Source organism: Microcaecilia unicolor, chromosome 9 (genome assembly GCF_901765095.1).
Source record: "Microcaecilia unicolor chromosome 9, aMicUni1.1, whole genome shotgun sequence".
In the NCBI taxonomy this organism is placed as follows: Eukaryota; Metazoa; Chordata; class Amphibia; order Gymnophiona; family Siphonopidae; genus Microcaecilia; species Microcaecilia unicolor.
In genome coordinates, this window is record NC_044039.1 from 220,775,766 (window position 1) to 220,800,307 (window position 24,542).

Here is a 24,542-nt window from a genome sequence, read left to right on the forward strand (position 1 = left end):
GCTGGCAGGGGTTTCCAACCCCCACCATCCAAAGTCCTCTTCTCCGGCGCGGCCGTGTTGCTGATCTGCAAGGGCAGGCTTCTGTTTCTGTGAGTCTGACGTCCTGCAGGACGTCAGACTCACAGAAACAGAAGCCTGCCCTTGGTTCTTCCTACTGCCAGTCCACATCAGTATTTCCCAAGTCAGTCCTGGAGCACCCCCTTGCCAGTTGGGTTTTCAGGATATCCACAATGAATATGCATGAACTTGATTTGAATACACTGCCACCACTGTATGCAAATCTTTCATGCATATTCATTGTGCATATCTGGAAAACCTGACTGGCAAGGGGGTTCTCCAGGACCGACTCAGGAAACACTGGTCTACATTATCACTTTTAGAAAAGTGCTCCTCAACCCAGTCCTTCACGCTCAGCTAATCCCATCAGGTTTTCAGGATATCCACAATGAGATCTGCCTCCTTGGTATGTAAATCTCTCTCATGCACATTCATTGTGGATATCTTGAAATCCTGATAGGACTAGGTGTGCCTCAGGGACTGGGTTGAGAAGCACTGCTCTAGGCCGCACTACCCTTCTTGGAAAATTATCGTAAACTGTTAGTTTTACCTACAGCGTAAAGAAAGTCCATCTTTGCCCATTAACTGCCTTATGCAACAGTCTGGAACCACTTCACAATTCACTCTACAACAGACCCCTACTTGTCAAACACAAGAGCCCCCCCCCCCCCCCCCCCAAAGTGTGACTCTACCCTTCCATAAATTACACCACCAACCCACCATGTCTTTCTGACTCTTCCTACAGATGAAGCTCTAAGCTAAATTTCTTACACTTTTTGGAAAAGCAAGGGTCCTGTTTAGAGACCCTGCCAGAGATGGATGTGAGGGACCCAACAGCTGGGTGGAGTCACCGATATCCCTTTAAAATGAAGGTGGTGGGTTGGTTTCACAGCTCAGTGGCTTTTCTCCAGCTCTTCAGTGTGACCTGCAATCTCTAATTACTCCACAGAGCCCAAGTAACTAGGATACTGCACAAGGTCACAGTTATTCATTTAAATTTAAAATATAATCAGCAACCAGAGCCGTGAGAAATTATTCCTTCAAAATCTGTCATCACTGATCTATAAACAGGCTGAGACCTGGCAACAGAATGCTGGCATTCTTGCAGATCAGCTAATCAATTCTTTCTGGTACACTTGTGCCTCTCCTTCCCTTGCAGACTGCACCCCATACCCCCTATTCCTAATGAATGCGTAGCTGAAAACTGTCTGCGTGCCTGCAGCCGCACACAGGCCCGAGGTTTTCTGGAGTACAGTTTTCCATTTAAAAATGTGTCGATACTCAACGGGACTTCTCCATCCCAGATAAGACTCACTTGCTTGGCACATGGCCGCATTTATAGCAGAATTATCTGGACACTGCCGGTGAAAATCCTTTCTGACCGCCCCAACAGTATCTGCATAGAGCTGGGCGGTCACATGCGCAGCCCGGATAGAGTTTCAGGTTACCCAGTTAACCGCAATATTCCATCCACAAACCCGGTAACTACCTGGATAAAATTATTCCAGTAAAATGGCTGACCTAATTTTATCTGGTTAGTTATCCAGCTACTGGTCTGAGTATCACTGCCAGGGGTCAGGTTATACTCGGATATTCAGCGATAGCCAGTATCTGGTAAGCGGTGCTGAATATCTCGATATAAAAAAAACACAGTTGCCAGCATTTAAATCAAACACTAACTACCACGGCTGAATATCAGGGGGAGGGGGTCCAGTTGTACCCACTGAGGAAAGAAAAATCAGTTTCTCCATCCAGTCCCATCCTCGTGTCACTGATACCACTCATATGCCCCGTCTTCTTCTTGTCTCTCATCTCTCAGAGCCCTCCTTCTCCCCTATAATTCAAATGCCTCTCGCTTGCAACCCATATGACTCTCACCCAGCTCTCTCACACTCCTCCCTCACGTTTCACATCCCTCTCTCTGTTTTGTCACCCTCATGCTTCTCCCCTAATTTCCCATCTCTCTCCCCCTCCCTCCTTCCCTCCCTCCCACTTTCCACTTCCATCACACCCATGCCCCTCAAGCTTTCTCATACAACACTCAAACTCCGCCATCTCATGTCACACAAATCCCCCTTTCTCCACGTCATTTCTAACACTCCTTCTTCGCTTCCCAAACTTACCAGTTCCCCAACTCCCTCATCCCTCTCACATCTCTCCCCCTCCCCCATGTGATTGCAAACCCTTTTCTTATTTCCGTCCCTGACTTCCTCTTCCTCATAATCTTAGTGCTGGCTAAAGAGGAAAGCAGATTGATAGTCGGCAAGCCTGAAGATTTGTAGACAATAATACTCAATAGAAAACTTTCAATTTCCAAGACAGACGACTGGCAGCGGCTGAAATCTTCCCCAGTCCAGGAACACCTACAGATTGGCTGGTTCCGAAATTCAGCCCAGAAACATTATAAGCTTGTTCCATCCTCTAAACAGCAGGATAGTCAATGAAGAGACGGAACCATCAGATAGGATGGAACAGCAACACTGCAGTGAGAGAGGGGCCCACCGGAAGGGTGAAGTAACACAGAAGCGACCGGGGGGGGGGGGGGGGGCACTGGATGAGGTGATGTAAAACAGAAGTGACAGGGTGACCACTGGAAGGGGTAATGCAACGCAGAAATGAAAGAGGGGATTTGCAGGATCAGGAGTTGCACTAGCAGTGACAAAGGGACAATTGGATCAAGTAATAGTAACCCAGTAGGAAGGGGTCACTGGATGGGTGAAACAGCACAGCAGTGAGAGGGGATTATTGGATTGGGAGGTGTAATAGCAGTGAGGGAGATCACTGAAAGTGTAATAACATGACTAGAACAACATGAACAGTGTGACTGGATGAGGTACCACAGCAGCGAGAGAGGGGGATCCCTGGATTGGCTGATGCATTATCTTAGCTTGATGTAGATAAAGAATAAGATGGTTAGGGGCGTAGCCAGACCTCGACAGGAGGGGGGTCCAGAGCCCAAGGAGCCCCCCACTGACGACCCTCCCCCGCAAGATACCTTTGCTGGCGGGGGTCCCCAACCCCTGCTAGCCTTAGTCTTCAGCGCATTCGCTGATCTGTGCTGTAAGTCCTGACGTCCTGCATGAACGTGCAGGATGTCAGGACACAGCACAGATCAGCGAACACGCAGGAGACCGGCGCTGAAGAAGACTAAGGCTGGCAGGGGTTGGGGACCCCCGCCAGCAGCAGGGGAGTCGAAAGTAGAGGGGGCCAGGACTAAATCTGTGGGGGCCCGTGCCCCCGTGGCCCCACCTAGCTACACCCCTGGGTTAAACCCAAATCTCATTGTTTACTTTACAGACTGTGATGTCTGCCGTCCTCTTTTGGACCGTCAAGTCCCTGTATGACCAGAGCGAGGTGCAAAAAGTTTGGATCCGTCCAAGAACCTGAATATTTCCATGTACTACTTATTTTTAACCTCCAAATAGGACAGGACATTTGCCAACAGTTCTCATCAGCGTAGCTGCCTGTTCAGTGGGTGAATGGTCACCTTATATTGAGCAAACTCTTTCGGTGTGTCCACAGAGAGCTGATTTGTGTTTAGTCACCCTAATCCTGAACCATTTGGGGATTTGTAGAGCAGGTTTTCATTTTCAAGTTTAATATGACTTGACATTCCACCCATCAATTACTTTCCTGGGTGGTTTGCAATAATTAATCGTTAAGATAAGTAGAAAGGAAAGAAATCAATAAGAGAGTATATATAAAGGTGGCAGCATTCTATGAACTATCCATTAAAGGGCATGAAGGCGGGTTATTATGGGCTATGTGGATCCTGAAAAAAGGAAAGTTTTGAAGCCAGATTTAAATTTTACGAAGGATTCGGAGTACAGAACTATGACAGACCCTACAATGCTTTGTATAGGCTGTGGAAAGCCAGGAATCGGTAAGGTCAGAGGGTATAACCTGTTCCTCATTGCATGCTGGGATTTGTAGGCTCCTTGAACTGCATCTGTGGATAGGAGAAATAAACTCTCTTGGACATTTAAATGCTGCACAACCCTGCTCTCTACAGAGAAGGGAAAGCTACAGCTCTATGTGCCAATAGTCTTTGCATCCTGACGCTCCGTTTATTGAGCTCAGCTCTTTCAATGCCGGGTCACTTACAGGCAGATGATCAAAAGCAAACGCCGGCACTAGAGGCTGTTAGCGCCATACTAGCGCCGGCGTTTGCTACCGCCCCATGATCAGAGCCCTCGAGCGCATGAAACAACGCGCTCGAGGGCTCTTAGTGCAAGTAGCATGCAAATGCATGCTAATCAGGGCTTAACACATTCATCCTCAATGATCAGCGGCCAGCACGCTAAAGATCAGGTCACTGGCCGTAACAAACCCTACGCCAGCTCCGAGCTGGCGTTAGGGTTTGCAGATCATTGGGGAGGAATGGTGAGCCCTGTCCAGCATGTATTTGCCCCCGTTCCCCCCTACAGTAAACCTGCCAGCGAGGGCAGTTAAGGACGTCCAAAATTGGATGTTTCTATGAGAAAGACGTCTTTCTCATAGAAACATCCAATTTTGGACATCCTTAACTACCCATTGCAGAAACGTCCAAAATTTGGACGTCCTCAACTGCCCCGTCACAGAATCGTCCAAATTTTGGATGTCCTCAACTGACCAATTGCTATCCCTCCGACACCCCCTTGAAATTTGGCTGTCCCTGCAACAGGGCAGTTGAGGATGTCCATCTTCCGATTTAAAGATGGGTGTCCTTCTCTTTTCATTGGTCTCCAGCCCCGACCTGTCAAACAAGTGCGGAGGATTGTGCTGAGCGCATGCTCAGGCACAATTCTCCCGCATTTCTACCCCATGATCAGAGATAATTGCTCTGCTTAAATTTGCATGCATTATCTTTGATCATAGGTCTAATAGCGCCCTGCGCTGTTCCAGCACTATTTTAGAGCGCTGTTTGGAACAGCGCGGGGCTTTTGATCATCTGCCTGTTAATGAATTGAGCTTTCAAACAATTACCCTCATACTAAATAAGGACATTCAAAGTGCTGAGCTGCCTCGAGGGTCTGAGCAATGAGAAGAGAGATGTAGCCAATCAGTGTGTTCCATTACCGTCATGTGACCCGCTCTTACTTCCCTCCCCCTGTTGGTGAGTGTGGTCTACTGTGAATGCTCTCATGTCATCTTATAGCCAAGGGGATTTTCTGGGGATCACCTCATATAATTTCTGTTGGTTTCTTTGGCAGGACACATGCGTCTGAAATGAAGTCATTAACTGGACTCTTCAAGACTGGCCAGTCCTGAATAAAACCATAGCAACGTGTGAGGGATGGGGAGCATCAGAAGGACCCATCACTGTGGCCAACTCAGTAACAGAGTAAGCCAACTGGAAACTGGAAATCACCCTGCATGCTCCCCTTCCTTCATAAAATCTTCCAGCTCCCCCATCACTTAACTCTCTAATGATACTCCTCCCATAAGTGATATTCCCTGACCAGTTAAATGCCCTATAACTGACTATCCGGCAATATTCAGTTGAGAATAGCCAGCTATCCCCCGCTGAATATTGCTAGTTTGCGGTTAGCAGATAACCAGTTATATCAGGTAATATAACCAGCTATCCGCTGATTTTCAGCCTGAGTTTAGCAGCCAAATATGGCCGCTTGAAAACGTGGGATACCTTTGGCTGGTTTCAAGATAACTAACTAAGTCTGACTATCTACTTAACTAGTTACGTTGAAACCGGCTAAAAATAATCCAGGTATTCAATGCCGGCCACCGGAAACAGCCCGGCATTGAATATCCAGTATCACCACAGACCGTAGGAGTTAGCCAGGCTAACTCATGTGGTCTGAACATCGGCCCCATAGGGTCTAGTGGGGACACAGTCTGAGTTTGCAAGCATTCTCTGCTAAAAACCAACTGACAAGCTGAAAACATGTTTTTCATAAGTCAACTAAGCAGGAAATGTTCAATATTATGTTTCTGGTTGCAGTAGTATAGCCAGACCTGCAATTTTGAGGGTGCCCAGGGGTGGACTCTGGGGGCAACGCATTTCTCTAGCCCCCCTCTCCATCCATGCATGCTAACCATACCTTTGCTGACTGGAATTTATTTGGCTGGTGGGAACTCGGCATCCCTACCAGCAAAGGTAAGGGGATGTTGCCGTTCTGGAGGGGGCCCGAACCCAAAGTATGGGGCCCAGGCCCCCAAGCCCCCCCATGACTATATAACTGCCTGGTTGTGCTGTGAGTTGCACTAGGGTGCCACAGCATTATTGTAGATCCCAGTTGCAAAGGGCATCACTGACTTTTTTACTCAATAACAGCTGACCATGTGGAAAAACACAAAACCAACTCCCCCTCCCCATTCCCAACTCGGCAAACCCAATGACTCACCTGGAATGTGATTGACATCTGAGGTAGCGTCATTAAAAGGGGAGGGGAAGTGAGGAAGCAAACAGAGAAGAAAAAGTGGACTGTTAGAAACACACATGGCACATTCTCGTTGCATGGAGTCCAGCCCACATGCAATCATATAACCCCAACTCCCCGTCCCCCTCCACCATGCACGCATGCAAACGAAGGAGCCTTCGCTTCGCATGGACCAGACACCCCCTTTGCATATCTGTCTGGACCGCCATGAATCAGATACGTTGTGATCCTGCAAGAATATCTGGGAAATATTCTTTAGTCACCTGAAACAAGCACACACAGGGGAAAAAAAACCATAATAAATTCATCCCTACAAGAGGGTCAAGTCTAACATAAATCCAAGCAGATTCCCAGCCTCCCCACAGCCAGAGCTGGGAAGCTGCTCCCCTGTAGAAGGGTCACCTGGATTTAAGGTCTCTTGTAGGTTTTGTGCACCTTATAGAAGAGAATAGAGAACTATGAGCCACACTTTGCAATGGTTTCACTTTCCTTGTATTGTCCCAATGCTCATCGTTCAGTGCAGACATGGGTTTGGGAGGTGGACAATGCTTAGCATCCAGAGAAGAAGGATGCGCCTACCAGCAAGACATTCCCTGTGTTGATTTTGTTTTAAATACGGAGGCCTCCCCTTAGTCCTAAAAATGCACATATTAGAGAAGAAAACACTGAGCAGGATGGCTAACGCTACCCAACTCTGCTGACAAAACTCCCTCTCTCTGTAGCGTGAGATTAATTAACCAGGAGCAAAATATTTGCTTATTTTTCATTTGTTTTAGAAAAATTAACAGGCATTCTGTAGAAATAAAATCAAACCCAAACAGATGATAAAACTACCTCTAAAAATGAACCCAGTATGTACTTGGTTAACACGTCAAGAACCGCTCAGGTTCTGTACAAGCAGCAATGACACACGCTAGCACATTGGTTCCCAGATCTGGTCCTGGAGGCACCTCAGTCATTCAGGTTTTCAGGATATCTACAATGAACATTCATGAGAGAGATTTGCATGCTACTAATTGGGTTTCTGCCAGATACTTATGACCCGTATTGGCCACTGTTGAAAGCAGGATTCTGGGCTAGATGAACTATTGGTCTGATCCAGTATGGCTATTCTTATGCTCTTAACAGGTCAGAGCGAGCACCATACAAGTCACTGAAATGTCAAGATTCTTCTCTACTCTAAACCCCTCTGACATGGATTTCACTTGCCCTTTCCTCTTTGACACCACTTGGTAAGTTAACGCAGTTGCTGGTTCTTTGCTCACACTTCCATTGTGGAGGGAGTCTTCTGGAATCACAAAAGCCAGACACAAATAAACCCATCTTATCTTTCACTGAACATCTGCCAGGCGCACTAAAATTGCACTGCACATCAGTGGCGTAGCCACAGGTGGGCCTGGGTGGGCCGGGGCCCATCCACTTAGGGCTCAGGCCCACCCAACAGCAGCACATATTTAGTGCTAGCTAGTGGGGATCCCAAGCTCCGCCAGCTGAAGACCCTCCCCCTGATGGTGCTGAAAACACTGCTTTCCAGCAGTCTAAGCTTCCTAAGCTGCTTACACTGGCCTCATTGCATTGGTGGGGGGGGTGGGGGAGAACACTTGGTGCCCACCCACTTCTTGACAAGGCCCACCCAAAATCTGCTATCTGGCTACGCCCCTGCTGCACATATCAAAAGGCCCACCATCCAGACAAGGTGTGTGAGCTCGGATCCAGCACATCCAATTAGAAGGGTACTCCAGAAGTGGCTTGAGAAAAACTACCTTAAAGGGATTCCAAGGCTCTATTATCATAAATATAGTAGTGGACTCTATCTGCAGAGCTCCATTCCAGTAGTGCCCACAAGGTGGCAGCATCCTATTATTAAAAGAGCAGATGTCACCACCTTGTGGCCCCTGCCTGTACTGTAACCTCTCATGTTTCCTGATGCAGCACTTCTCAAACATGTCTTGGGGACAGTATATGCCAGAGAGACAGACAGATTTATTTATTTTTAAACTACCTTCTCACCTTGCTTGGCTGTGGGATCACCAGGACGCATATAGTAAATACTACATAAGAGTATTATCATCAGAGATTTATCCTAAATCTGTTTGCTAGTGTATGGCAATTGTTTATTTAGCTTATAACTGAGAGGTGATGTGAGAAGTGGTGAAACAGAGGAGAAGCCGGCAGCAATTAAGCTGCATTTGGAGCCACTGGCAATGATTGAGGAATACGAAGACAGTGCTGGCCAGCAGTGAAAGCCACAGGCCCACAAACACATGCCTTCCAATCTTCAGTGGTATTTAATTGGCCAGGAACAGGTCCTGTCCAGTTAAATAGCGCTTAACCGTCTATCCATGAACATTCAGTGGGAGGTAGTCTATTATCTCCCGCTGAATATTCCCAGTCGGTGCTTAGCAGATAACCAGCTATATCGCACGATATAGCCGGATACACGCTAATATTCAGCGCATCGTGGGCTAAGTTTGCCAGCCAAATTGGGCCAAGGAATTAGCAGGCCTTGGCCGGTTTCAACTTAACCAGTGTCAGCTGGTCCCTCTTCCACTCTCCGGCCAGGGACGACCCTGCTTAGCCTGTAAGCTCCAATGTAGGCCCGGACCTTCGGACTACGAGCTTGTCCTTATTCCATACCCCCCAGCTTCTGCAGCTCCTTCGGGTAACTGTTCCTCAAGCTGTCCTTAAGGTAGTAGTTCAACAAATGTGCAGCAACTCCAGCACTTTTATAGGTAAAGGGTTTTTATTGACACACAGACTTATTCCAGTTTCAGCTTCATCATTACAGGACAGCTCTTCACCTCAAGTTTCTTACATTTATTCCACCTCAACAATATAATTCAAGTTCCTGTCTCCAGACGTTTTAACCACAGTCCAGTTTCTCTTGGCACTACTTTCTGTTCTCAGGTAGTTTACTGGCTACTTTCACTTTTCACAAACAGTTCATTTCATCAACATAGCTTCAACCTCCTCCCCTACAGAGACTTTAGTCACAGTCCAACCTTTCAAGGCATTCCCTTCAATGCACAGTAAATCTGCTGAGTTACTCTGCTCCACAGGTTCCTCCCCAACTGCACCAGTTTTGTTTCCCCAATTTTAAACAGTTGAGGTAATACTGCAGCCAAGAAACCTCTCACCTTGCCATCCGGAGCCTGTGTCGACACCTCCACACCTCTCCCTCTATCTCCTCCCCTGCCTCCATTTTATCCCATTCCATATCCTCCTCCTCCCCACAGGGTTCTCCCAGCTGCTCCCCATCTCCCTGATTAGAAACCATCTCCCAATCCTGTCCCTCCCCCTCTATGTCCTGTGAGTCCTGCATAGGGTCTGGTGGATTGTGGGAATGGTAGTCCCTATCCTTAGTTATTGTGCTGGTCGGCTTTTTGGCCACTAGGGGGTGAATTCCATGTCTATAAGGAACCTGTGAATGACATTTGCTCTTCCTCCCGAGCACACTTCCCTCCTGTCTCTGCCTTCGCCCTCGTTGAAGCAGTCTTCTCTCAAACCCCTTACACCAGTCAGTGCTGAATATTGACTTAGCCGGTTAAGTTGAAAATGGCCAAAAAGAAACCGGATTTTCAATGCTGGTCACCAGAAACAGCCCGGCATTGACTATCCAGGCTCAGCATCGAGCAAAGGAGTCAGCCCGACTAACTCCCGCGGTCTGGATATTGGCCCATGGTCACCATGCACTACATCAGCAGCTCAGGAGAATGACGAGAAGGCAGGAGGCTCCACGAGCAGGATATGCAGAGGCTGAGGTACAAAGGGAACTGTCATGTTAGGGGTAATGATGAGAGAGAAAGGGAAGAGGGTTGAGCAGCGTGGGCAGATGGGAAAAATTTTCCCCACCCCAAATCGGCCCTAAACCAGCCCAAAACCCACCCAGTCAAACCCCGCCCCCAACGTCACTGACCCCGCCTCCAACATCACTGACCCGCCCCTGACATCACCTCTGATGTCATTAACCCCGCCCCTGATGTCAACCCTACCCCAGAAAAGCTTCTATTGGACCAAATTGGACCAATAGAAGCCCCGGAAAAGCTTCTATTGGACCAAATTGGACCAATAGAAGCCCCCGAAAAAAGCGCAACCCCCGCACAGCTGCAACGAAAAAGAAGCCCAATTTCCCGCAGCCTTCGAAAATTTACAGCATCCTGGCTTAAAATCCAGCCCAATTGGGTGGGAAACCCACCCATCTGGCATTCCCACCCATCTGGCAACACTGGGGTTGAGGGGTTGTGAGAGGAGATAACAGAGTAGGAGTGGCAATGGGGGAGGGAGGGGGGAGGGGTTATAGAAAATGGTGGGGGAGGGAGGTTAGGAAGGAGGAGGTGAGGATAAGCAATAAAGGGATAGAGGGGGGACATTGCTGAGGGGTGGTTTCAGCCACTTTACTATAATACTAAAGAATCTTACATCACAATGCTCAGAAGCAAATGGGGGCGTTAGAGGGAAATGGATGCAAAAGAGGGTATCCCGCATTCCTCCCCAATGCTCAGCGGGCAGCATGCCAAACAAGGGCACTCCTCCCATGGCAAACCCTAAACCAGCTGAGAGCTGGCATTGGGGTTGTGTCCGAGCATGGGTGGAATAGGGAGACTGGTGCTGCTGGTGGAGCATAGAATGGTGCTACTAATTGGGTTTTTGCCAGGTACTTGTGACCTGGACTGGCCATTGTTGGAAGCAGGATACTGGGCTAGATTCAGTGGCATACCAAGGGGGGGGGCAGTGGGGGCGGTCCGCTCCGGGTGCACGCCGCTGGGGGGTGCCACGGCGCGCGCCTGTCAGCTGAGTTCGCTAACTTCGTTAACTTCGCTGCAGCTCCCTCTGCCCTGGAACAGGTTATTTCCTGTTCCGGGGCAGAGGGAGCTGCAGTGAAGTTAGCAAAGTTAGCAAACTCAGCTGAAAGGCACGCGCCGCGGCACCCCCTCCCCCCAGCGGCTTGCACCTGCGGGGTTGTCATTTCACCGGAGGGGCCGCACTGCACCCGGGGGGGGCGCATCGGCGATCCGCCCCGGGTGTCATGCAGGCGAGGATTGCCACTGGCTCTGTGAACTCCCCTATCACAGAGGATGTTATAATGCCGTTGTATCGCTCCATGGTGCGACCGCACCTTGAGTATTGTGTTCAGTTCTGGTCGACGCATCTCAAGAAAGATATAGTAGAATTGGAAAAGGTGCAGCGAAGGGCGACTAAAATGATAGCGGGGATGGGACGACTTCCCTATGAAGAAAGACTAAGGAGGCTAGGGCTTCTCAGCTTGGAGAAGAGACGGCTGAGGGGAGACATGATAGAGGTATATAAAATAATGAGTGGAGTGGAACAGGTGGATGTGAAGCTTCTGTTCACGCTTTCCAAAAATACTAGGACTAGGGGGCTTGTGATGAAACTACAATGTAGTAAATTTAAAACAAATCGGAGAAACTTTTTCTTCACCCAACGTGTAATTAAACTCTGGAATTCATTGCCGGAGAAAGTGGTGAAGGCGGTTAGCTTAGCAGAGTTTAAAAAGGGGTTGGACAGTTTCCTAAAGGACAAGTCCATAAACCGCTACTAAATGGGAAAAATCCACAATTCCAGGAATAACATGTATAGAATGTTTGTACGTTTGGGAAGCTTGCCAGGTGCCCTTGGCCTGGATTGGCCGCTGTCGTGGACAGGATGCTGGGCTCGATGGACCCTTGGTCTTTTCCCAGTATGGCATTACTTATGTACTTATGTACTTAGATGAACCATTGATCTGACCCAGTATGGCTATTCTTATGTTCTTACTCTCAGGAGGATATAAAAAAAGAGAATCCTCCAAAAACTGTGAAGTCAAGTTTGCATTTAGTTGTATATTCTGGGTATTGTTGAGCTCTTTAATATTTCTAATCCTTGCACCAGGAAGTCAGTCCGGATGCTCTGAACTGTTTGCCTTTATGACAAGTTCACGAAGAGTAGCCAGATCAGAGCACGTTCTAGTGCAAAACTCAAAAGGCAGGACCAATGCACCCCTTCAGCTCACTGACTGGCAGCTCTTCCGCCTCCTCCTTCCTTCCTCCCCCTCTGGGCATGCGGTGAAGAGTACATGTACCAGATTCTGTCCTCCCACAGATCTCCCTAATGCTCAACGCTAACAACGCACCTAAATTTACATGCCATTAGCGTTGAGCATTAGCGAGTTCTTGCGCCACGCTGTTGTGGAGGTATTTTTCTGGTGCTGGACTTTTGAGCATCTGCCTGTTAGAGAAGCAGAGTTTACTTTCACAGGCAGCTTAGCCGAAATTGGGTGGCGGAGCAGGTGGGGGAACAGGGGTTGGTGGTTGGGAGGCGAGGATAGTGGAGGGCAGACTTATACGGTCTGTGCCAGAGCCGGAGATGGGAGGCGGGACTGGTGGTTGGGAGGCGGGAAATACTGCTGGGCAGACTTGTACGGTCTTTGCCCTGAAAAAGGCAGGTACAAATCAAGGTAAGGTATACACATATGAGTTTATCTTGTTGGGCAGACTGGATGGACTGTGCAGGACTTTTTCTGCCGTCTTCTACTATGTTACTATGTTACTATGTCCCTGGGAATATGCACCACACACATTGGTGATAGGGGAGTTCACAGAGCCTGTTTAACACAAAAGGGGTATCGTTTACACTATGGAACAGTCTCCACTCACTGCTTTCCCTGTGCCTAGTGCTGGGTAATCTTTATTTAATTGACTTTCAATAATGAGAGTGGATTAAACTCCAGCAAGCATTTATCTGTTTTTCAGGAGGAGGTGGTTATAAGATAATTGAATAGCTGGACAAGACTGGGACCTACGAGTTACTGATCTACCACTCTAACTAAACTTCTCTGCACCAACATGTGTGGTAGAGATTCTAGTAGCAGGATTTATGATTATCCAAAGCTTTAGGATTCTGAATGCGCTCCTGTCTTCACTGTTCCCCCACCCTCATTCCTCCTGCTGGCCAGCCTGTTCTCTGTCCTCAGGACATTTGACAAGGACCTGCCATTATTTCGGTATTAACAAACATCTGGAACGCCTGAGGGCCAGTGTCAGGGCATATCATTCATCCTCAACTGGCAGCTCTGCCCTTTGCATGCCACTAGAACTGACCATGGTAGCCATTTTGAAAAATCACAGTCACCAGCTCCTCAAGAAAATTGTGGCAGCCACAACTCTTTCCTGTAAGGTTATAGGGCTGAAGGCGCCTCCCCAGACAACCCCCACCCCCAAGAAGAGTTAGCCTGCTTATGCAATGGGGGAGAAAGAGGGAACAGGAGGAATAAACACATCCAGGAACTGCTGAGGGACAGGTATGATAAAAACAAAGGCAATAAATATACAAGAGAATTAATGAGAGAGAAGAGAAGGAAGAAAAACAGGGGAGATAGATGCAGGAACTGTAAGGGTGAATGAGGTGAGCAGGGGAAAGACAGGGTCAATCAACAGAGTACCAGATACTACAAAGGGGAGAGGAAGGAGCACAGCAGGACAAAAGCATAACCCCCCCAGGTACAGTGACACTTACAGAAAACAGCTTCCTGCCCACCTCCAGGCCTCCTGCTCCATAGAATAACCATCTCTCTTAAGACAGTACTCACCATTAGCAGCAATAACCTATCAGAATCATACACTTACAGATATAAGCTGATGGCTTTGGATGACTGCAGGGCTGCCACACTTTTAAAGGGGTGGACTTGATGAGATGCTGCTAAGGCTAGAACCAAAGAACAAATGGGTCATATTGACAAATTAGAGAAGTAAATCACCTGGTCCAGATGGCATGCATCAAATAACTGAAGCGTGAATTTGCTGATCTGCTGATAGTAATCTGTAACCTATCATTAAAATTGTACCTAGAGGGTGACCAATATAATGCCAATTTTTAAAAAGGGTTCCAGGGGTGATCCAGGAAATTACAAACTAGTATGTCTGACATCAGTGCTGGGTAAAATACTGGAAACTATTATAAAGAATAAAATTACAAAACACATAAATAAACATGGTTTAATGGGATAGAGTCAGCATGGATTCAACCAAGGGGAAATCTTGCCTCACCAATTTGCTTCATTTCTTTGAAGGCGTGAATAAACATGTGGATAAAGGTGAGCCAGTTGATGTAGTATATCTGGATTTTCAGAAAGCTTTTGACAAAGTTCTTCATGAGAGACTCCTGAGAATATTTAAAGAGCCATGGGATAGGAGGGAATGTTCTGGTGTGGATTAGGAATTGGACAGAAAACAGAGGGTAGAGTTAAATGGTCATTTCTCTCAATGGAGGAGGGTGAATAGTGGACTGCCGCAAGGATCAGTACTAGACCTGTACTATTTAACATTTTTTATGAAATGGAAATCAGAACAATGAGTGAGGTGATTAAATCTGCAGATGACACAAAACTATTCAAGTTTGTTATAACACGTGCGGACTGTGAAAAATTACAGGAAGACCTTAGAAAATTGGAAGACTGAGCATCCAAATTGCAAATGAAATTTAATGTGGACAAATGCAAGGTGATGCACATTGGAAAGAATAATCCGAATCATAGTTACCTAATGCTAGGGTCCAACTTGGGGGTCAGCAACCAAGAAAAAGATCTACGTGTCATTGCAGATAATACACGGAAATCTTCTGCTCAATGTGCGGTGGCAGCCAAAAAGCAAACAGGATGCTAGGAATTATTAGGAAAAAGATGGTGAATAAGACCGAAAATACTATAATGCCTCTGTATCGGTCCATGGTGCAACTGCACCTTGAGTATTGCATTCAGTTCTGGTCGCCATATCTTAAAAAAGATATAGTGGAATTAGAAAAGGTTCAAAGAAGAGCGACCAAAATGATAAAAGGGAGTGGAACTCCTCTCATATGAGGATAGGCTAAACAGGTTAGGGCTCTTCAGCTTGGAAAAGAGACAGATGAAGGGAGATATGATTGAGGTCTACAAAATCCTGAGTGGTGTAGAATGAGTAGAAGTGAATCAATTATTTAACTCATTCCAAAAGTACAAAGACTAGGGGACACTCAAGGAAGTTACATGGAAATACTTTCAAAAGAAATAGGCGGAAACATTTTTTTTTTACTCAACGAATAGTTAAGCTCTGGAACTCTTTGCCGGAGGATGTAGTAACAGCAGTTAGCATATATGGGTTTAAAATAGGTTTGGAGAAGTTCCTGGAGGAAAAGTCTATAGTCTGTTATTGAGACTGACATGGGGAAACTACTGCTTGCCCTGTGATTGATAGCATGGAATGTTACCACTCTTTTGGGTTTCTGCCAGGTACTGGTGACCTGGCTTGGCCACTATTGAAAGCAGGATACTGGGCTAGATGGACCATTGGCTTCACCCAGTATGGCTATTCTTATGTTCTTAGATTGTAGAGCTACTCACATAGGCCTCAAGGCCTACTCAACAGCATCAACACATTTTTCAAAAAGAATCAAAAACTTGAGGGTAAATATCCACAACCCATCTCCATCCTTAAGCTTGGACAAGCATTTCACCAAATAGAAGGAATTAGTGAAAATCCACCAAGTAGGGAAGGAACCAACAGTATTTACACAACAATAGAAAAAACCTCGTTAAAGAATTAGATCAGCAAATAAGGAATAAACAAGTGGGAAATTCAAAATGTTACTCTAGGAAACTTGTGTCAATCCAAACCAGTCACATGAATGGTTAAGGAAAGAACTAAAACCTAAGGATGAGAAATTGATAGTTGAAGCCCAGGACAAAATGGTTCACAGCAAGCATAGAAATTACCGGTAAAACAGACATCTGAAGACTCTATAAAAAATGAATCTGGAAACCATTTCTCATCTTTAAGCTGGCTATAAAATTCTAATGAGAGAAAATTTCTATACAGAAAGGCAGAATAAGGCCATCTCACCCATTGGAAACTCTGCAAACATTACAACGTCGCTGTATCAGAGAAACACTGACCTTTCAACCCTAAGAAACACATATGAAGAACGAAGAGGGAGTGATCACTGAGACACTCTCATCCCAACCAATGAGACTCCGAATGCGAGAAAACTGGACACAGTGGTAAAGAAGAAAACCTGAGAATAGAATTTTCTCACAGAGAAAAGGAAGAAAAATTTTGGGTTGTTTATCTGATATTCAAGATCTTTCCCCAAAAGTACAGAGCACGATACTAAATGTATTAGCTTTATAAGTGATATAATGGTGATGGACATATGTCAGTTCCCTTGACAAGCAATGTACCTTAATTGTAACAATACTCTATTATTCTCTTACCGTTAATGACCAGCTGTCATTGCGGCATAATGTAAGCCACATTGAGCCTGCAAAGAGGTGGGGAAATGTGGGATACAAATTCAGCAAATAAAAATAATAATAACATAAATAATACAGGTATCAAAGCCAAGTGATTATTCTGTGCATCATGTGGAGAGGGAGAAGACCCTGAAACTACCAAGACAAGCTACAGAAATATTTCCCGTCATACTGGCTGCCACAGGCTTGACTGGAGAAAGTGGTGTGGTTGCTACGTAATGCAAGGCTCCCCATTAGGAGTCACTGATCAGGAAAAGGATCTAGGTGTTGTTGATGATTTTATTTTATTTATTTACTAGCCGTTGAGCCCGTTAAAACGGGCTGGTGGGTCGCCGCCCCCCCGAGTTCGCTGCCCCCGCCGCCCCTCCACCCGGCCCGTCTCTTCGCTATTCAACTTACATCTCCGCAGCAGGCAGAGATCAGCTGAGCTCCCGTCGGCCTTCCTTCTCTGCCTGTGTCCCGCCCTCGTGTGACGTAACATCAGCGAGGGCGGGACACAGGCAGGGAAGGAAGGCCCGATGGCAGCTCAGCTGATCTCTGCCTGCTGCGGAGATGTAAGTTGATTAGCGAAGAGACGGGCCGGGTGGAGGGGTGGCGGCAGCGGTGACTCCGGGGGGGGGTACCAGTGGCGGCGACCTCGGGGGGGGTAGCGGTGGCGACCTCGATGGTTCCCTCCCCTTCGCGCAGTTTCCCTCTCTGTCCCGCCCCCCGTCATCACGTATTGACGCGGGGGCGGGACAGACAGGGAAGTCTCTACTGCGCATTTGCGAGTGAGTACGGTCACTCGCCGTTTATATGTTTGATTTATTACATGTATATCCCGCCTTGTCGCAGTATCCACATACATAGTCTTGAGTACATAACAATCGACAAGTAAATTAGCAGCATCCATGTACATAGTCTTGAGCGTATAACAGTTGCTACTAGGTACCTTAAGCTAATTAAGCTAAGACGAAATCATCAGCCTGGTCCCAGCATTCAACAAACAAAAGGCAAAGCGAGAGAAAAATAATAATACATATGATACGTTGAAACCCTCTTCTCAGTGTGTAGCAGTGGCTAAGAAAGCAAACAGAATGTTAGGTATTATTAGGGAAGGAATGGAAAACAAAAACGAGGGCATTATAATACCTTTGTATCACTCCATAGTGCGACCGCACCTAGAGTACCGTGTGCAATTCTGGTCACCGCATCTCAAAAAAGATATAGTGGAAATAAAAAAGGTACAGAGAAGGGTGACAAAAATGATAAAGGGAGTGGGAAAACTTCCCTATGAGGAAAGTGGCTAGGGTTGTTCAGCTTGGAGAAAAGATGGTTGAGGGGACGTACGACAGAGGTCTATAAAATAATGAGTGGAATGAAATGGGTAGACGTGAATCGCTTGTTTACTCTTTCCAAAAATACTAGGACTAGAGGGCCTGCAATGAAGCTACAAAGTAGTAATTTAAAAACAAATCAGAAAAAGTATTTCTTCACACAACATGTAATTAAACTCTGGAATTTGTTGCCAGAGAATGTAGTAAAAGCAGTTAGCTTAGCGAGGTTTAAAAAGGTTTGGATAACTTCCTAAAAGAAGGTCCATAAGCCATTAAATCCACTGCTTATTTCTAGGGTATAACAAAATGTTTAAACACACATGAATACAAGTGTATTGCTTCTTCAGCTTATTGAGAGTGGAGTAGTCTCATATGTAACACACGATAAAGATTATTTGATTTTTCACCCAATGACTGGGTGTATTATCTGTGTGTATTGTCTAATCATTGACTGAACCTCCACCACCCTTTGCTAATCTTATATATAAAGATATATTTCTGTTTGTCAATATGCTAACATCTAATTTTATGTAGCACTTAGCTTGAACAAGTTGGTGCTCTTAAAACCCCGACAGGTCCCCGTTTCGTGGTTACTTTCTCAAGGGGGAGTCACCAGTTCAAGTAACAGTCTCAAGTGCAACTGCAGCAGAGTAATGCTGCAGTTGCACTTGAGACTGTTACTTGAACTAGTGACTCCCCCTTGAGAAAGTAACCACGAAACGGGGACCTGTCGGGGTTTTAAGAGCACCAACTTGTTCAAGCTAAGTGCTACATAAAATTAGATGTTAGCATATTGACAAACAGAAATATATCTTTATATATAAGATTAGCAAAGGGTGGTGGAGGTTCAGTCAATGATTAGACAATACACACAGATAATACACCCAGTCATTGGGTGAAAAATCAAATAATCTTTATCGTGTGTTACATATGAGACTACTCCACTCTCAATAAGCTGAAGAAGCAATACACTTGTATTCATGTGTGTTTAAACATTTTGTTATATTTTGATGCTCGACAGAGCACAGGCACAATTGTTTATTTCTAGGGTAAGCAGCATAAAATGTACTGAACACTTTTGGGATCTTGCCAGGTATTTGTGACCTGGTTTGGCCACTGTTGGAAACAGGATACTGGACTTGATGGACCTTCGGTCTGTCCCAGTATGGCAAACGCTTATGTTCTTATATTCTTGCTGTGTTAGTCCACTTTAAAGGTAGTAAAGTAGAAATAAAACGAAAAAGAAAAGAAAAGATGATACCTTTTTATTGGATTAACTTAATACATTTTATAACTAGCTTTCAAAGGCCAGACCCTTCTTCCTCAGGTCAATAAGCAAAACAGAGAATTGCTTTTAATCACGGCTGATATTGTCAGGCACACTTCAATAGGTTGTCTATAGATACCACATTACAAAAATTCCAAAAGGAAGCCTCTTTGGCAAGATGCAAATACTACGACGAGAATTAGCAGTAAATTTGAGAGACTGAACTCATACTCCACATACCCTGGCATAGGAGTTAGGTTCATTTCTGTCTAAACTATTTAGAGACATTGTTCCTTGAGGGAAGTCACTGGGGCCACTTCTGGGCCCAGCTGCTCGCAGATGATGGTGGGACAGGGTGTCAGGGAGTGCAAGATCTATGAAAAGCTCCACATTTTATTACTGTACCAGAGCTCTGTTCCAGCCTAGAGACAGCATTGGAACTTGTCCTACATCAGCTCTGTTTAGCTTAAGAAAGGACATTTGAATATTTGTGTCCAGGAGATCAGGAGTGCCTTCAGATTTGCATTTCCATCATAGAGGGGTGCATTAAACACAGCTGCGAAGAAGAAAAAGTCTCAAAGATGTAAAATTGGCTTGGCACTGGTTCCTTTTATTTGCGACTCATTTAAACTCTCTGGTGCTGTAAGGAAAGCTTTGCTCGGTAGTGTCTATCCATTTCTGGCCACAGATCAACTGCCCCTTCATTTGTCTCCACTCCGCACAGAATGGATCCACTACGCTTCTTTCATCTCTTCAAAAGAAGCAGGCCTATAACATCACAAGCAGTGGATTGTGACATCACAGATGGGATTCTGATCCAGGCTGTGAAATGGTAGAAGACGATAAATTTGGACAATGAGATTAGCATTAGGAAAAGAACTTCATGTCATGTTTTGTCCTATTATAGACCTTGAACTGTAAACATAAGAACATAAGCACCGCCATACTGGGAAAAGACCAATGGTCCAACAAGCCCAGCATCCTGTCTCTGACAGCGGCCAATCCAGGCTTCAAGAACCTGGCACCCCCCCCCCCCCCCCCCCCCACACACACACACACACACACAAAAATTAATAATGTTCAATGGACTTTTCCCTCAGGAATCTGTCCAAACCCTCCTTAAACTCCGTAAGGCCAGCTGCTACGACCACATTCTCCGGCAACAAGTTCCAGAGTCCAACTACACGCTGAGTAAAGAAAACCTTTCTCCTGTTTGTTTTAAATCTACCATATTCTAGCTTCATGTTGTGTCCCCTGGTTTTGTTGTTGTTTGAAAGTGTAAACAAACGCTTCACATCTGTCCGCTCTACTCCGCTCATTATCTTGTAGACTTCTATCATATCTGAAGAATCTGAAGTTTAGAACAAACTATGTTTTGCAGACATAGTTGAGTACAGACTATTATAATAATCTAAATGAGATAGAATAAGAGCCTGAACTATTAACAAAAAGTGTTCTTCCAAAAATGATGAACACATAGCACAGAGTTGACGTAATTTCATAAGTGTTGCCATACTGGGACAGACCAAAGGTCCATCAAGCCCAGCATCCTGTTTCCAACAGTGGCCAATCCAGGTCACAAGTACCTGGCAGAAACCCAAATAGTAGCAACATTCCATGTAGAACCCCAAAGAGTAGCAAGATTCTAGAATTCTAAAGAATAACAAGATTCCATGCAGAATTTTAAAGTGTAGCAACATTCCATGTAGAACCCAAAGAGTAGCAAGATTCCATTCAGAATCCCAAGTACATAAGAACATAAGCTTTGCCATACTGGGACAGACTGAAGGTCCCTCAAGCCCAGTATCCCATTTCCAACAGTGGACAATCCAGGTCACAAATACCTGACAAGATCCCCAAAACGTTCAATACATTTTATGCTGCTTATCCCAGAAATAAGCAGTGGATTTTCTCCAAGTCAATTTAATAACGGTCTATGGACTTTTCCTTTAGGAAGCCAAAAATACCAAACTAACAACACAATAACTACTACTACTACTTGACATTTCTAAAGCTCTACTAGGGTTACGCAGCTCATGGTTCAAAAGATAAAGTAGTATCCAAAAGGATTCCCAAAATCTTAGAAGTCTTTTCAACGTTTATCCACACGCTGCTAGCCTATTATGCATTTTACTGCAAATAGCGTGAAAAATGATTTGCCACTGTTGGAAAGATCTATCTCAGTTGACCTATATCATGTGGTGGAACACGGTATGCTCGACAGCTAAATACGAGCCTGTAGTTGCAGAAAGATCAAGATCTCTAGCTTCAGAGAAGAAAGTATGGTTGCTACTTCGAACTCTACATTTTTTTCCATAGCTAATAATAAATGTCTAAGCTTCACTGAGACATATTCGAATGATGACTTTACAAGCTCTGTTTATCGAAGGCTAAATAATTCAAGGTGTATATGTAAGTTCTTAGTTTTTCTTTTCTCCTTTTATGCCATTCAGTATTGTTCACACTATGTTTGTTACGTAATTGTTATGAATAAAACTCATTGAACTAAAAAAGAAGTCTATTCAACGTTAAGTGATGATCCACATGGAAGTATCAGAGACTGAATGTGTTTGATACAGTGACTCAGCCAGAGCAATTTTATTTTGTCCTTGTTAAATTTAAAGCCATGTATATTGCTATGAGTTTCTACTAAAGTAATGCTGTCATTGATCCTTAGTATGGTGGTATTTAAATTGTCCTGTACAGGAACAAGAAGCAACATGTCATAATAACATAGTAACACAGTAAATGATGGTAGATAAAGACCTGTACGGTCCATCCAGTCTGTCATGTGCATAAAAGTAGAATTTGACATTAAGAGCTGAGTGTTCTACCTTCAGATCTCTCAACTCTCTAAATGTATCCCTATAACACACAGAGATCGATGCTTGGAATGCCCTCCCGCGGGAGGTGGTGGAGATGAAAACGGTAACGGAATTCAAACATGCGTGGGATAAGCATAAAGGAATCCTGTGCAGCAGGAATGGATCCTCAGAAGCTTAGCCGAAATTGGGTGGCGGAGCAGGTGGGGGAAGAGAGGTTGGTGGTTGGGAGGCAAGGATAGTGGAGGGCAGACTTATACGGTCCGTGCTAGAGCTGGTGATGGGAGGCGGGACTGGTGGTTGGGAGGCGGGAAATACTGCTGGGCAGACTTGTACGGTCTGTGCCCTGAAAAAGGCAAGTACAAATCAAGGTAAGGTATACACATGAGTTTATCTTGTTGGGCAGACTGGATGGACCATGCAGGTCTTTTTCTGCCGTCATCTACTATGTATGTTACTATGTAAATGAACTCATTTAGATACTAAACAGAATGGGCAAGAGCGGTGAACCCGGCTGAACCCCCTATTGTGGCATCCAACTTGACAAAATATTTTTCATTTTGACTCTGTAATACCTATTGAACAAAAATTCCTTGAACTAGTTTAAACTTGTCCCGAAATACTAAGACTATTTTAATTTTAATTTTAAAAATTCCATAATCGAGTGTTTTGAATGCCGCTGTTATATCAAACCAACAAAATCATATACTTTCCCTTTGACAGTTTTTGGCATCCGAAACCAAGGGAAACAACAGAGATTCTGTATTGTGACAGGGTCTAAATCCAAATTGTAAGGGACTTAATCATACTGATTAAAAAAAATATTGTTGATCATTCTGCCACGATGATCTCACGTATTTTAGCCAATAATGGTGACTGGTCTGAAACTGGAAAGTAGAGTCAAATCTAAAGTAACTTGTTCATGGAATAGGAGTTAGTATTATTCCCATCAGTTCTTTTGGATAACAACCAATTTTCAACAAGCTATTTATGAAAACAACAAGTCAATTCAAAATTTGTTGTGTAGGGTCTGTCATTAAGTATGAAGGACAACTGTGTAAAAGACAAAAGGAAAAAGACGGCCTATTAATTAAGGGCTTTATCTTTCTTGAATCTATAAAGGGAAAAGAATCCCGAGATCTATCAACTGGTTTCGGTTCCATCACACAACAATCGGAACTGAAAGACTCAGATAGGCACCTAGCTTAGGAATAAAGATCGAATCTGATCTATCTTATCAGGGAAATGAAAGACCAGATATACATAATGAATATTCATGAGAGAGATTTTCATGCAACAGAGGCAGTGCATGCAAATCTCTCTCATGAATATTCATTTCAGGTATCCTGAAAACCTGACTGGCCGGGGTGACTCCAGGACCAGGTTTGGGAACCACTGGGCTAAGGAATTAAGATATCATGGGATGTGGTATGCTATTTATATGTTTGCTTGATGTCCTTGGTATTCAGACCTTGCTGACCCCCCACCACAGAGAAGAAGCAATAGGAATAATCCATTCTCAGTTCCTCCTGGAAAATGCAAACCCTCAGCATCTAATTAACAAAGAGAACAGCAAGGAAATGTTACATTATGGAGCAGGAAGTTACAAATCTTTTAATCAAGAGTCTCTTCCTTCCCAGACTCAGAAGCAAATTAAGCTGCAAGGAACACTCTTACTTGGATTAATTAACAGCGGCTGTTATTGCTTCTAATTTGGCAATTATGGTAATATGGAATTTCCAATGGTCTGTCCCTACATGCTGTATAATTTACTCCTCCCACCCACCCTTTCACTGCCAGTGCAGTGAAAGAACAAAACCATTAGGGATTCAGGGTCTGTTCCTCTCAATCCAGGTTTGTAACTGTGCCCGTTCTACACTGTGTACTGAACAGAATGAAGAGAGATGAGGTTTCCATGTTCCTGACACATATACTTCGATATGCTGCTGACAAGAAACAAGTCCCTGGCAGGGTGCAGAACATGTGTGTCCTACTGCCCTTCCAGGTCATACACTGGCCACCTCCTCAGGGTCTCCACACAAGCAACAGGTGACATCACCCAGGATCCTCAGACCAGACAGAAATTTAAGGGATGCTCTCAGATTTCAGCTTGGTACAAGCATCTCGGAGGTTCCTTGATATGTTGGTCAATCAAGGGATTCAACTCTCCATTCTCTGTTCCAGATCCTATTTTTTCACAAGACTGACTTTTACGTGGGCCTTTTTATATGGTTAACCTGACGGGTTAAGTGCCAACTCCACCCCCAGAACGCCCCACAAAACAGCTAGATTCAGTTCAGCGTTAAGCAATTATTATCAACCATTAAGAGCCACTGAAAGTTAGCGGTTAACCCCTTTCTGTCTGGTTAAATCGCTTTGAGTATTGACCTGAACATGTGCACGGCAAGATAGAAAGAGAAC

The 24,542-nt window shown here is 45.1% G+C and overlaps 1 protein-coding gene across 1 annotated transcript in view; it reads right to left on the reverse strand.

The window, feature by feature from the left end:
- NRXN3 (neurexin 3) overlaps positions 1 to 24,542 on the reverse strand; it is a 1,814,506-nt gene that overhangs the window by 1,771,140 nt on the left and 18,824 nt on the right. Inside the window, 1 exon segment of the mRNA XM_030213725.1 lies at positions 6,402 to 6,419. Within this exon segment, the coding sequence (XP_030069585.1) occupies positions 6,402 to 6,419 (18 nt within the window).